General features: G+C 36.4%; 7 protein-coding genes across 7 annotated transcripts; 5 read left to right on the forward strand and 2 right to left on the reverse strand.

Annotated features, from left to right (window-relative positions):
- Positions 1–82: 82 nt before the first annotated feature.
- FDP41_002787 (uncharacterized protein) lies at positions 83–1,720 on the reverse strand (the record flags this gene model as incomplete). The annotated part of the gene is made up of 3 exons (XM_044706019.1): positions 83–1,096; positions 1,143–1,477; positions 1,549–1,720. 3 exons carry the CDS (start codon positions 1,718–1,720, stop codon positions 83–85), a joined length of 1,521 nt encoding a protein of 506 aa, XP_044562985.1.
- Positions 1,721–2,218: 498 nt separating this feature from the next.
- FDP41_002788 (uncharacterized protein) lies at positions 2,219–3,037 on the forward strand (the record flags this gene model as incomplete). The annotated part of the gene is made up of 2 exons (XM_044706020.1): positions 2,219–2,749; positions 2,798–3,037. 2 exons carry the CDS (start codon positions 2,219–2,221, stop codon positions 3,035–3,037), a joined length of 771 nt encoding a protein of 256 aa, XP_044562986.1.
- A 176-nt stretch (positions 3,038–3,213) lies between these two features.
- Positions 3,214–3,744, reverse strand: FDP41_002789 (uncharacterized protein; the record flags this gene model as incomplete). Its single annotated transcript, XM_044706021.1, has 1 exon — positions 3,214–3,744. The coding sequence occupies one exon, from the start codon at positions 3,742–3,744 to the stop codon at positions 3,214–3,216; it is 531 nt and encodes a 176-aa protein (XP_044562987.1).
- A 271-nt stretch (positions 3,745–4,015) lies between these two features.
- FDP41_002790 (uncharacterized protein) lies at positions 4,016–5,954 on the forward strand (the record flags this gene model as incomplete). The annotated part of the gene is made up of 3 exons (XM_044706023.1): positions 4,016–4,246; positions 4,408–4,637; positions 5,051–5,954. 3 exons carry the CDS (start codon positions 4,016–4,018, stop codon positions 5,952–5,954), a joined length of 1,365 nt encoding a protein of 454 aa, XP_044562988.1.
- Positions 5,955–7,129: 1,175 nt separating this feature from the next.
- FDP41_002791 (uncharacterized protein) lies at positions 7,130–9,529 on the forward strand (the record flags this gene model as incomplete). The annotated part of the gene is made up of 1 exon (XM_044706024.1): positions 7,130–9,529. The coding sequence occupies one exon, from the start codon at positions 7,130–7,132 to the stop codon at positions 9,527–9,529; it is 2,400 nt and encodes a 799-aa protein (XP_044562989.1).
- A 347-nt stretch (positions 9,530–9,876) lies between these two features.
- FDP41_002792 (uncharacterized protein) lies at positions 9,877–11,292 on the forward strand (the record flags this gene model as incomplete). Its single annotated transcript, XM_044706025.1, has 5 exons — positions 9,877–10,207; positions 10,329–10,504; positions 10,576–10,809; positions 10,877–10,929; positions 11,091–11,292. 5 exons carry the CDS (start codon positions 9,877–9,879, stop codon positions 11,290–11,292), a joined length of 996 nt encoding a protein of 331 aa, XP_044562990.1.
- A 106-nt stretch (positions 11,293–11,398) lies between these two features.
- Positions 11,399–12,922, forward strand: FDP41_002793 (uncharacterized protein; the record flags this gene model as incomplete). Its single annotated transcript, XM_044706026.1, has 1 exon — positions 11,399–12,922. One exon carries the CDS (start codon positions 11,399–11,401, stop codon positions 12,920–12,922), a length of 1,524 nt encoding a protein of 507 aa, XP_044562991.1.
- Positions 12,923–12,929: the final 7 nt, after the last annotated feature.

The raw sequence follows: 12,929 nt of genomic DNA on the forward strand, positions 1-12,929 counted from the left end.
GCGTTGCTCTTCTTTTTGTTTTTCCTCCTTTTTTCTTTGAGCTTCTTCTTTTCTCTTCCGTTCATCTTCTTTGGCTATTCTTTCATGTTCCCTCTTTCATTCTTCTTTCTAACTCCTTATCCTGGGATGATTCATCTAACATTGGTGTTATGGTGACCTTCTCATTACTGCTTGGATCTCTGTTTCGCTGTTCTGGATATTCGTCACTGCTTTCATAAACTGAGTCTCTACCTTCTGAAAAAACTACAGATTGTGCAAACAAAATTCTTTCTCGTAGCGGATCGTTGTCACCAGGAGTGCTCTGTCTTAGTTTTGACAAAGGAGGAAGTGATGCGCTATTAAGATAAGGAGATGGATCGAACTTTGGTCGTTTTCTATTGCCATTTGATGGAGACAGCTGGCTCTTTTTATCGGCAAGTTGTGAGCCCTTGGGAGAGATGCCAAATTCCACACCACTCATTAGGAATGGATTCTTTACAGGGTTAATGTTGGGTAGTAATGAAACAAGTGAAGACTTCAAAAAGAAATCTAAATCCGTTTGGATTTTAAGCAGATAATTCTTTGATCTCCAAACGAAAGGTTTTGGAGCTTGCAAAATATTTCTCCAATGTACAATTGCTTCAACAATGTCTAAAGTACAAAGTCGGAGTGAAGCAGCAATGTTTTTCACTTCTCTTGCAACTAAATGTTTGCTAAATATCTTTTCATCTCCATATCTCTCAACCAACGAGTTCAGAGTCTCCAAAAGAAGCTCTCTATTTTCAATGTTTTTTAAAATAGATAGAATTATATTTCGTTGTTCTGTTAACCTCTTAATCTCCTCTGAAATGATTGCAAGGTTGTCATTCATGCATTTTGAAAGATATATTTTCGAAAACTTTTCTCTTTCTTCTTCTGGAACTCGAAGCTCACTCCATAGCTTTTGAATTCGTGACTTTGCTTTCATAAAGAATTGTTCTGCTTCAATGTCAGCTAACGATTTCTTTTGTTCTAATGGTGGTCTTTCCCTTGTTTGGTTACCTTGCTCGCTCAAAACTGATTTGTCAGAAATTTTCTTTCGACTTTGTTGACCAGTTGAAACTTTTCGAGGCTGAACCTTAAACCAAAGTTGGCTGGAAATGACGAAAAGGTTTGTTACTTACCTTGTGGCTGTCCTCTATTCTGCTCGATGAAGCACTAAATGAAGGTTTTTTGCTCGATCGTGACGAAGTATTTGAAACAAAAATAGAGGAATTGGTGTACATTTTGGCATGTTTGTCATTAAGAACATTGTATGAAGGCATTGGATCCAGATGAAATCGTGAGTTCCATTTCTTCTCTCTTTCCTTTTCAATGATTTTACTTCGTTCCTTCTCCATAGCTGTAAATAGTCTTTCATAGATTAATGAATTGTTGCTTTGCATTAGTACATCGTCATAAATTTCGTTTTCCATTTGAATTACTCTGCTTTTTGACATCGGAGAAAGATATCTTCCTCCTAACATTGGGGAACAAACAAGGAGGTTTAAAATCGTTCTTTGAAGGAGAAACAATTTCATACAAACTTACTGCTTCGGTGAGATTGAGCTGGCGAGGATAAATCTTCATCGATAGATTTTAAAGACACTGGACGCTCAAACGCATTGTTGTTATTTTCAATTGAAATCGATAGATCTGTCCTCTTACGGAACAGAGGACTCTGGTACCTTCCGCTAGAGTTCGAAGCTGATGAGTTTACCATGATGATGATGAGAATGATGATTGAATAGCCGCTTCGGCCACCACAAATATTATGCTCCTCTCAATAGGGTTTTTAAAACAAAAATACATAATCTAAGGGTAGAGAGACCCTTCCAAGAAATTCTTCGTGTTGAAACGTTCAGCAAATGAAGAGCTAATATTTTTTAGAGGCTTGTTGCTGGACATCATCATCACCTCACTACCCAGAGATATCGCATGCCATTCATTGTTGGAGGGCATTACAGAGAGTGGTTCTATTCATCCATACAATCGTTATACTCTTGGGTGTCTTCTTGGGAGAACATGTCTGTGGTTGATCATGGGTATCCGAGTTGTAGTTGAAATGGCGCTGAAATTTGATGCTCAGTGATTATTGGTTGAAGTGCTCTTTGGGTTCATGAACCACCAAAATAAAAATGAATTTCTCCTCTTACACAGCCATGAATAACGTTTGAATTTTCGAACAAATAAACGCATGGACAGTGATTATTAAAAAAAAATGAATTTCTCCTCTTCTCATCAGAAGCAGCAGCTAAGAAGGCACGTGCCATCCTCGGAAGGAAATCTATCACTAAACAATGTACTTTCACAACTCTTACTCGGCAATAATCCTTCGAAAAATATATTTATGGTACTCTTATCGAGTATTCTTTCAATATATTTAACACAATACACGATGAAGAAAATTAATTCATTTCGGAAATTAATGAATGAAAATCCTTTGTTTCTAATTTGGGGAGTGTTGAATGTATTGAGTGGACGAAAATTCTTTGATAATAATAGATTAACACACAACGATACAAATAATTCTAATCACATACAACAAACAGAAGTAAAATCAACATCTCCAAGAAAGGGGTTATTTAATTTATTTTCCAGAAAGAAACATATTCAACATGTAGATTCAAAACCAAAAACAATTATTGAAGAAACAATGCAAATTGATGAAGACGAAGTTGATGAAGATGTGTATTACATTAAGCTGTATCGACAAAGAAATGCAAAACAGGCAGAGAATGTCATTCCAGCTGTAAGTATTTTACAGTCTGCTGGTTATTGATTTACTTTTCGTCAACAGAATTTGAGTCAGCTCGCTTTGAACGCAGGAACATTGTTTAACAGAGTCAAGCAATATGTCACAGCCGAAGATATTTTAGAACAAAATCAAAGACGATTGGCGACAAATAATAGTACCACAGAATTTACAGAATATTTCGTAAATAACCCAAATGACTCCAGATCCTATCGACCAGATTTCAATTTTCCAACATACGATACTTTTCAAACAAACTCAGAGACAGTGCTTCCTAAAATGTAACAATGATATTCGTATCAATATTCAAGTTCTCATTTCATAATGAATAGTTTTTAATGCAGCATAATTTGAAGACTGGAGGGTTTGGTAGATTTAAGTCAATGTCATTCAATTTACAACTATATTTGCTGTTATATGTTAGATATGAGCATCATTCACTCTGGTGACATTTTGACCTCTCATTTAACGTTAGCTGCACCAACAGCTTTTGGATACCACTTTTTTGAGCCTGGTGGATTCTCCTCCCATTCAAAAGCGCTCATATTTTTCGTTTCATTGAATATCATTGAGAATTCACCGACTCTAGTAATTGTTGCATTTCTTGCACTTGTTAAATTAATACAATTCTTTTGCCAAAGCTGAGTTTGGGCTCCAACAATTTTAATTATATCGCCCGCATTAATATAATCTGCTTTGTGATTCCATAAACTTAAAGTTATAAAAGCAGTGTCGTCAGCTACAAGAAAATTGGTTATATGATGATTGTCTTTCGTCTTGATCGTGTTTTGCCGTTCCAAAACAATAAATGTTATCGTAAAATCATTCATCATGGGTTTGAGATCAGCAATTTTGTAATATTTTTGTTGTGCATTAATATCAATATTTTGTTGATTCATATTCGGAGTTTGTGTGTTGGAAGGTGGAGAGGGTCTTCGATTGGATGATGGTAATGATGAAGAGGTGTTTATGTTTGAAGGAATGTTTTGCATTTTTTTTTAAAAATCCAGTCATACTGTTGGGGGGTTGTTATTAGGAAAGACTTTCAAGTGTTGTTCATGATAATAAGATGACAGCAGCTTTTATGTTGAATTAAACATATTCCTTTGAAGAACTATTGATGATGACTGAATGCCATGGCAAGGTCCTCAAATGAATGACAGCATTTGGACCATCAGAGCTTTTTGACAGATTACATCCTGTCCTAAAATATTTTATCAAAAAAAATCTAAATTATTATTTTCAATATTCTTGATCATCATCATGATGAACACGGATTACCAGGACGAAAGCAGCTTCGAGACAGTCCAACCACAACAAAATGATGTCTCGTATCCAACAACAACAACAACTACGTACGAGGAAGCATACAACAACACCCTTGGAGGAGGAGTTCAAGATGTTGATCAACAACAACAAGACTCTTTTCCAACTCTTCCTGCTTCTCAGCCTCATCAAGTCCAGAATCCAATTGTAGATTCTGATGAGCCTACTGTAAGTCAGTAATGTTGATGATGAACCACCACAAATAACACGTGTGTTTGAAAAATCTTTTCAATTATGGTGATTCATCACGATAAATTTGGAATTGATGAATGATATTCATCATGTGCATCCAACATGATCACCCAAAACATCATAAAACACATATATAGTTCATTTTCTCTGTGAGCGAACCTGAGAAAGTAAGCACAGGAAAGGCCTTTGAATTGTCCTATTGGATGTACAAGATTACTGTTGATACCAAACTTGACCAATACAAACAACCAACTTTGGTTTGTCATAGAAGATACAATGACTTTGTTTGGTTTAGAGAGTTGTTAGTTTCAAATTATACTGGAATTGTTATTCCACCATTGCCAGAAAAGAGTATTCTTGCATCAGTGTAAGTGTTTGTATTGCAATCAAGTTGATGAGTGGAATTGATTCTTCCAATGTTCTCCACGATGGCTAATATGATGTGTCAATATGATGTCTATGTGCGTGTGATATAATTTCAAACTTGTGAATCGATCGATGAATCCTTGCATTCTCAATGCTTCAATCGGAACTACTATCCCATTATTATGATGAACTGTGATGATTTCACCCTATATTTTGATCAAATGATTCTTGATGTACATGAAAACTCTATACCACAAATATATTGTAATGCTCATATCCAATGATTGATCAATAATGATTCTCATATGTGATTATTCATATATGTGATGATGATGATCATGACAACAATTTAATTTACAAAAACAAATGTCTATTACTTCCATTTTGGTACCAAATGAATGTGAATCTGAACAGTGAAAAAATCTTTTCCTCTGTAGACACCAACTCTCTTCTTGAATACAGACAACGTGCCTTGACCAAGTTTTTGACTCGAGTTGGTGAACATCCTGTTTTGCAAACCTCTATGGAACTTCAACAATTTCTCGAATCATCAGAAGAAGAATTTAATGTATTAAAGAACACAAAGACAAAGTCTTCAAAGAGTGGTGGATCATTTTCACTTTTCAAATCCAAATCCACCACACCTGAACCTGAGTGGATTACAAATCACAGAAAGTTTATTGACAAGTTAGAAAGTGCACTGAAAGAACTAAGACAGAAATTGCAAACAATGATTACAAGAAGAAAAGAAATGGCAAGTGCTTTTTTGGAGTATGGAAAAGCATTCATGTCAGTTGGTACTATTGAAACGGATTATGATTCATCCAATTCATTGGCTAAGAATCTTTTATCTGTTGGACAATCTGCTGAACAATTAAGTAAGGTAACAGATGACCAAGCTCAAAAAGAAACAATGCAAGTGATTGAGACATTGACTTATTATTTGGGAATGTGTGAATCTATTAAACACACTGTCTCTCAAGTGGAAGATCTCAGAAATGAGAAAGATAGTGCTCAATCTCAATTAATTTCTCTTCAACAGGCAAAAGAAAAACCAAATTTGAAAGAAGATAAGAGACAACAATTGGAAACTCAAATCGAACAAGCTCAAACTCACTTGAAAAACAAGATTGACAAATTGGAATCATCTGAAGTTTTATTCAAGAATGATTTGGAACGTTTTGACTTGGAAAGAAAGATTGATTTCAGTTGCATGTTACAAAGTTTCCTCAATTTACAAATCGAATATAATCAAAAGTTACACGAATGTTGGTCTGACAGAATTCCACAAATCAATGCCTCTATTTATGAAGAATAAAATTAAGAAGAAAATAAAATTAAGAAGAAACCACCGCTGTACTCTGTGTGCATGCATTCCTACACGCGTGATGGTATTGATGTTGAGTTGGGTGTCATGATGTATGAATGAGCTTTTTCAGAGTTTGGGGTGATGGTGTACCAATGTAACGAAACAGAAACTCATGAAGATGACGCGGCTCACAATGATTTCCATCATCAATCATCTTTAAATCATCATCATCATATATTCGTAGTGGTCCTAAAGTACATAGAATCAACACCACCTTGCGATTCAGAATGGGAATTAGATGCATAAATGTTGAAATGACTTTCATGTTGACATCATGCCATTCAACCCTTAAAAGGATATTTTCCTTAAATGTGAAGAGATTCGTTTCCATAACGCATTATCCAAATGATTAAGATGGTAATTTAGGAGTTCAATTTAGTCCAACCATTACAAGAATATCGACATTTTTAGAGTTGACTTTTCTTCGAGCCCTAAGAATGCTGCTGCACTCTAATGCTCTGAGTTCATTTCCCTCTCTTTGCCAAACCAACAAGCACACACACACACCTCGCAACATATGGTTCAATCGCTTAATTCTCTTGCATCATAAACCCCACAATATTTACACCAACAACGCACACCACTCCACTTGTCCACAAAGAAGTCTCCAAACACACTGTAAAAAATTAGATCGTTCTGAGTAACAACAATCAACATCATCATCATCTCTATTCGTGTTAACGTCCAGATATCCTTGTGTGTTTGCAGTTTGAGAATTCCATTTAATATCGAATTGAGACTCCTATCTTTATTATCCCATCATCACTCACTACTCAGATAACATTATCTGATTGACAACAATCATCAACATCTCTTATCATTGTGAAGAATATAACTAGTAAGCTTGTAGCTGTTACCTTACTCATACTTTGAACATTGTATTCCTAACTAACTATTGTTATTGAGAATTGTTCACATAACTATTATCTCTTTGATTGCTTGTGTGTAGTATTTACTTATCACACAACTCCTCATCATCAAGCAAACAAGAATAACAACAACAACAACAAACACATTGACTCGTGTTCTCTGTACTTGTCAGAGAAAGATACACCAACTCCATTGAACCCGTTGATTGTCTCTTATCAACAAAGCCTTGTTGCATTTTACAACGCAAAAACAAAATGAAATCTTCAACCACAAACACCTCCGCAGTTGAGCAGTTACCATTTCATACCTCACATTCCCTCTCAGGTGCGCCTGAAAGAATTGACGAGCCAACCAATTCCAACAGCGGATTTGACTTTTTCTCTTTTCCCAACTCTAATCCATTCATGTCTCCTTCTGATACAGCAGTGAGTAATCCCTTTCTTTCCTCTTCGGGAGGAGGAGGAGGTGCATTGGGAGGTGGAGGACTTTCGAATCCTTTTGGTCTCTCCTCTCCAACCTTTACCAGAGAACGACGGTTGTCCTCAATCTTTGATTTGGAGAATTCCCGAGATTCAGACATGATGTTAGATCGGAATAACAACAAGAGCCTTAGTGCTTTTTCCTTTGGGGGAGGAGGAAATCTTGCTTCTGGAGAGAACAGTAATCAGTCGATGATGGGTCAATCTCCTTCCAAAGCTCTTACTTCTTCCAAATCCCAACAACAAATTACTTCGTTTGATCAGGCCATTCCTCTTCTGAGTGGAGGAAAGAGTCAACAGCAGCAGCAATATGTAGATTCCTTCCCTTCCGAGCATTCTCTCTTCTCTTCTTGTTCCTTCTCCATGAATCAATCAAAATTATTAAGCTCTCCAACCCCTGGAAGTGATAATCCTAATGCAGTCATGATGACCTCCTTTGCTCAAGCCTCAGAAAGAAGACAACAACAACAACAACAACAACAAGGAGTCATCCTCTCCAGTGGTGGTATTGGAACAAGCCTATTGGAGGAGGCTGAGTTGTCCAAATCTTCCTCTTTCCCCTCTCCTCCTCAATTTGGATCAACCAAGAAGAGCTCCACCAATGTTCCACCTCCTCCCAATATGCTTTCTCTAGGACCATCTTCCAACCAGCAACAACAGCAACTGACAGGAAAGCAACAATATACGTTACTTCAGGAGGGACAATCCTTTTCGCCACAAGGTGGTGGATCCAATGCCAATGTTCAGCAACAACAAAATATGCAAAATCTCTTTTTCCAGTACATGTCCAATCAGAGTGCTTCTGCTCAACAACCATCGGGCGCTTCGACTCAATCATCCACTCAAGGACTGTATGGGTCATCACAACTTGCTCAGGGAGCTAACACCTCTGCTGGCTCAACCAATACAGGAGGAATCACACATCAACCATTCATTTGGACATCTGCTCTCTATCCTCAAGCTGCTACTACTACTAATACTGGAGGAGGAGATTCAGGTCAGCAACAGCAGCAACAAACAGGACCTTCTTCTCAACCTGGAACATTCTCATTCCAAGATCAAGTTCAAATGATGAATCAACAAATGTTGCAAAATCCATCCACGGCAGGTGCCTTCATACAGAATTATCAATTGCTAAATCCAGGTGCTGTGGCTAGCTTCAGGCAACATGCACAGCAATACTCGAGTGCAAGCGGTAGTGGTGCTGGTGGTGGAGTCAACACAGGTGGAAGTACAACAGGTTTCATGGACACCGCTGCCCTTCTCTCTCAACAACGTTCTCTTTACTCAACTCCATTACAAGTCAATACTACACCCACACTCTCACAACAGAGAGCTCTTCTTGGAAGTGGATCTCTTCCAGGTGCAAGTGTTGAATATGGTACTCCTTCGACTCCATCTCCTCAACTTGCAAGCTCCTCTCCTCAAGATCAATCAAGCTCAGGAAGAAAGAGAAAGAAGCAAGCAGGTACCATCACCACTCCTCAACAAAAATCCTCTCGATCCAACAAGTCTAAAAACAAACAAAATGAAAGTGTTTCATCACAAAATGTTGCAGCCACAACTTCGACCACTCAACAACGTGAAGCCAAAAAGAGAAAAAGGAATGTTGGTCATTCGACGGAATCAGAGCTCTCCAATCATGGCATACTCTCTTCAGGTGTAGGAGAGGAGAACAGCAGAGAGCACTATTCCAAAGAAATGCATGGTTCAGCCAATCCTTCCTCTCTTGATTCTGGAGCCTTAGATTCTCAACATGCCTATGATTCACAACAAGGGCTCTTGGAAGAAGAGGACTCTAACGATGCGAATGGTCAAAAGAAATTCTGTTTCAGAAACTTAATTGTTGAAAAGAATTCACAAAAGATGAAATTTGTCAACTCAGACATTAAGGAAGAGGGTACCAATCAAGGTGCATGGTCTGAGAGAGAACATCAAGCATTCTTGAAAGGCCTTCAAGAGTTAGGTTATGGTAAATGGAGAGAAATTGCTGATCGATATGTGAAAACCAGAACTAGAATTCAAGTGGCATCACACTCTCAAAAGTATCACCAACGTTTAGAAAGACAAGCCAGAAAGAAAAAGAAACAACAACAAGCAAAGAATGGAAAGAGAGGTGGAGAGACTGTTGAAGAGGAAGGAGCAAGCAGTGGTACTCCTCACTTGAATCAATAAATTATTAATGGATACAAAGTAATTCTCAGCATTAACGCCTTTGTTTCATCTTGGTATTTCAACTACTTTGGTTTCAGGTATTTGATTTTTCTCAAATACAATATAAAAATCAAAATGTAATATATTGATTGTAATATATTGGATTTGAGAAAATTGGATCAATATAATGTCATTGTTTACCTAAAAAGTGCAAGTTATCGAAAACACAACAAAGAAGAAGTATCGCATAATGTGGTATTTGTGTTGAAGAATAAATTATTAATAATTTATTAATTGTTATAATTTGTAATCGTTATCCTTTTCATTCATGCCTGAATATTTTGGATCATGAGAACTCTTGAAAAAAAATGTCATCACAACCAAATTCTTCCTTGTTCAACCTCTTGATCATTGACTACAATCAATCTGAAAAGAGCAATTGGTACAAGCTCTTTTCCAATCATACCACAAAGAAAGGTCAAAAGATTCATGTCGAACAAGCGGGATGGGAAGAAATTAAACTCGTTGCAAATAGCGAATATGGACCCATGTTGGAATTGAAAGGAAAAAACGATTCCATCTTCAAACAGCAGAGACAAGATCGAACATTGATTCCACATTTTGTATTGGTGAGAAACTTTCCAAGTGCTCTTCATACAGAGTCCTATCGAAATGTATTATTAGGATTAATGTTTGCAAGTAGGTGATGATCTTCAAATGATGACATTCTCTTCAATTCGATATATGGAGGAATATATAATTGTTTACATTCTGACATGATTGTGTTGATAAATGATTGAACAACAAAATTATATTTCAGATGTTCCAGCAATGAATTCTCTCGACTCTATTTACATGTGCAGTGAAAAACCTATTGTTTATGGTAAATTGAAGGAAATTCAAAAAAAGTTAGGTGGATTTGATGCCTTTCCTCTAATTCCACAAATTTATTATCCAAATATTAGAACATGTGATTGGTTTGAAGAAAATGAAAAGGTAATATTATTTAATAACTTTTTGAGTGACATTCATTTATTGTGAATTTATTATATACTACAATACAAAAGACTCTTCCACAAGAATTTCCAGTGGTTTGTAAGATTGGAACTATTCATGCTGGATTTGGTAAACAAAAATTGGACACCAAGTCACAATTTGATGATTTCACAACTCTAATGGCTCTCTATAAGGATTATTTCACATGTGAACCATTTTGTAATGTTGAATATGATTTGAGATTACAAAAGATTGGAAATCACTACAGAGTTTATCAAAGAAGTAGTGATTCCTCTTGGAAGAATGTGAGTAGTAGTATATCAACATTGTTTTTACAAGTTCCAACACTTGAATTGTATAACATGAATTCAGAATTGGGGAGCCATGAAATTTAAACCACATGACACTATTGAAGAGAGATACAAGTAAGTGTGTTGTTATTGTTGTTGTTGTTGAATATGAATTTCTCATGATGAACAACATGTGGTCACTCAATTCATAAATGAACTACAACATTAACATTCAATCATGCAATTCTTCTTCTCCTTTTTTATTGATCTTTATTTGGAAACTTGATGTGAATCAGAATATGGATGGATGAAGTTTCTAAAATGTTTGGTGGTGGACTTGACATGTTCACTTTGGATGTCATGAAATTGAAAGATGGTTCAGAGAGAATTCTTGAGCTCAATGATTCATCAATGGGATTGTTGTACGATTTTGAAGAGGAAGATAATGCTCATATTGTGGATCTTGTCATGAGTAAAATTAATCAAATGTGTGAGTGATTGAGTAAATGAAATTCATGAGTGAATTTGAATCATCAATAATACCCGTTCGTAAATTACCGCCAAAACTCGTTACACTTTTTCAATTTAAAAAAAACTAAAAAAAATGGAATTTGCATCACCTTGCTCGTCCGTCACTGGAGGAGGGAGAAGTAGTAGTTACGGTGGTGGTAGTATCATTCAAAACAATACTCAAATGAAATTGGGGCCAAACAGCAACACCAAAACAACATCATCGCTTCTTCATAAAATTTCATCGGGAATGAACAACCGCTCTCCGCTTAATAACGGCCGTGTACTTCATTCAGTGTATGGAACACCCTATTCTTCATGTGGTGGTATTGATGATGATGAATTGTGTTCTCCTCAAATACCAATGTCTTCGGAAAAGAAGAAGGCATCAGTCTTTTCGCCAAAGATGACCACCTATTCGTTGGATAAAGAAAATAAGCCTCCATCCAAAATCGACTCAACTCTGTCAAACGAAAAAGGAAAGTTGGATTATGAAATTGCATGGAGAGATGAAAAGATTAGATTGTTAGAACAAGAGAGGATTAATCTAAATTCTAAAATGGAGGACTATGCTAAACAAAATTTAAATCTTCGAGAAGAATTACGAAAAGCTCAATCAAACACGTCAAATCCAGCCAATGAACTGATGCAAATGCGACATGAAAGAGACTCCATTCAAGAATACGCAGAACAAATAAGGCAACAAAAACAAAATTTGCAAGAACAGCTTAATTTGATAAAGCAAGGAAATAGTAATATCGAGAAAGAGTTCGAACGACGAGGGCAGGTGATCCAAATACAAGAAAACCAAATCAAGGAACTCTCCACTCAGCTAGAGTATTATCGAACTCTATCAGAACAGCTTCAATTGGATAAGGAGAAAATGCAACAAGACATGATTGAAGCACAAACCAATTTACAAACCAAGATTGCTGAATATGATGAGCTCAATGGAGTGCAGGAAGAATTGTTGAGAGCCATAACTGAGGAGAAAAAGAAAGCAACCGATCTGATAAAGGCACAAGCGAGTGACAAGACACAAATTGAAAAACTCAAAAAGGAAAATGAACGATTAGAACTCTTAGTTGACAAGTTGCAGTCAGATATGAAAAGAGACCACCAAGAAATATATAATCAAAAGATTCTTTTCAACTCAACTATTGAAGAAACTCAAAGGAAATTGCAAGATGATATTACAAAATTAACCAAGTTGTACGACGAAGCTCGAAGAGAGATTGAGGAAAAGGATAATATGCTCTCTGCACAGCAACAAGCAAGCCAACAAAAAATCTTATCCTTAACAGATCAATTAAGGGAGCAAATGGATAAGTACGAACGAAACCTTACACTGTTAAAACAAGAGGAAAGTAACGAGAAAAAGCGACATGCTGCTCAAATTTCAAAACTCAAAAAGGAACTAAACTCCAGTATGGAGATGATCAAAATGTTGAAGGAAGCAAACAAAAATTTGGAAGATAATTTCAATCAACATCAAAAAATCATTACTGCGTTGGAAGAACGGTTGGAAAAGGAAAAACAAGAGAAAGAAGAACTCTCCGAGAATTTGGATATTCTCAAAAACAAACTTCCAAAAATGTTGCACCTGCTTGAGGAGTAACGTGTAA

Source organism: Naegleria fowleri (genome assembly GCF_008403515.1).
Source record: "Naegleria fowleri strain ATCC 30894 chromosome Unknown tig30, whole genome shotgun sequence".
Classification (NCBI taxonomy): Eukaryota; Heterolobosea; class Eutetramitea; order Acrasida; family Naegleriidae; genus Naegleria; species Naegleria fowleri.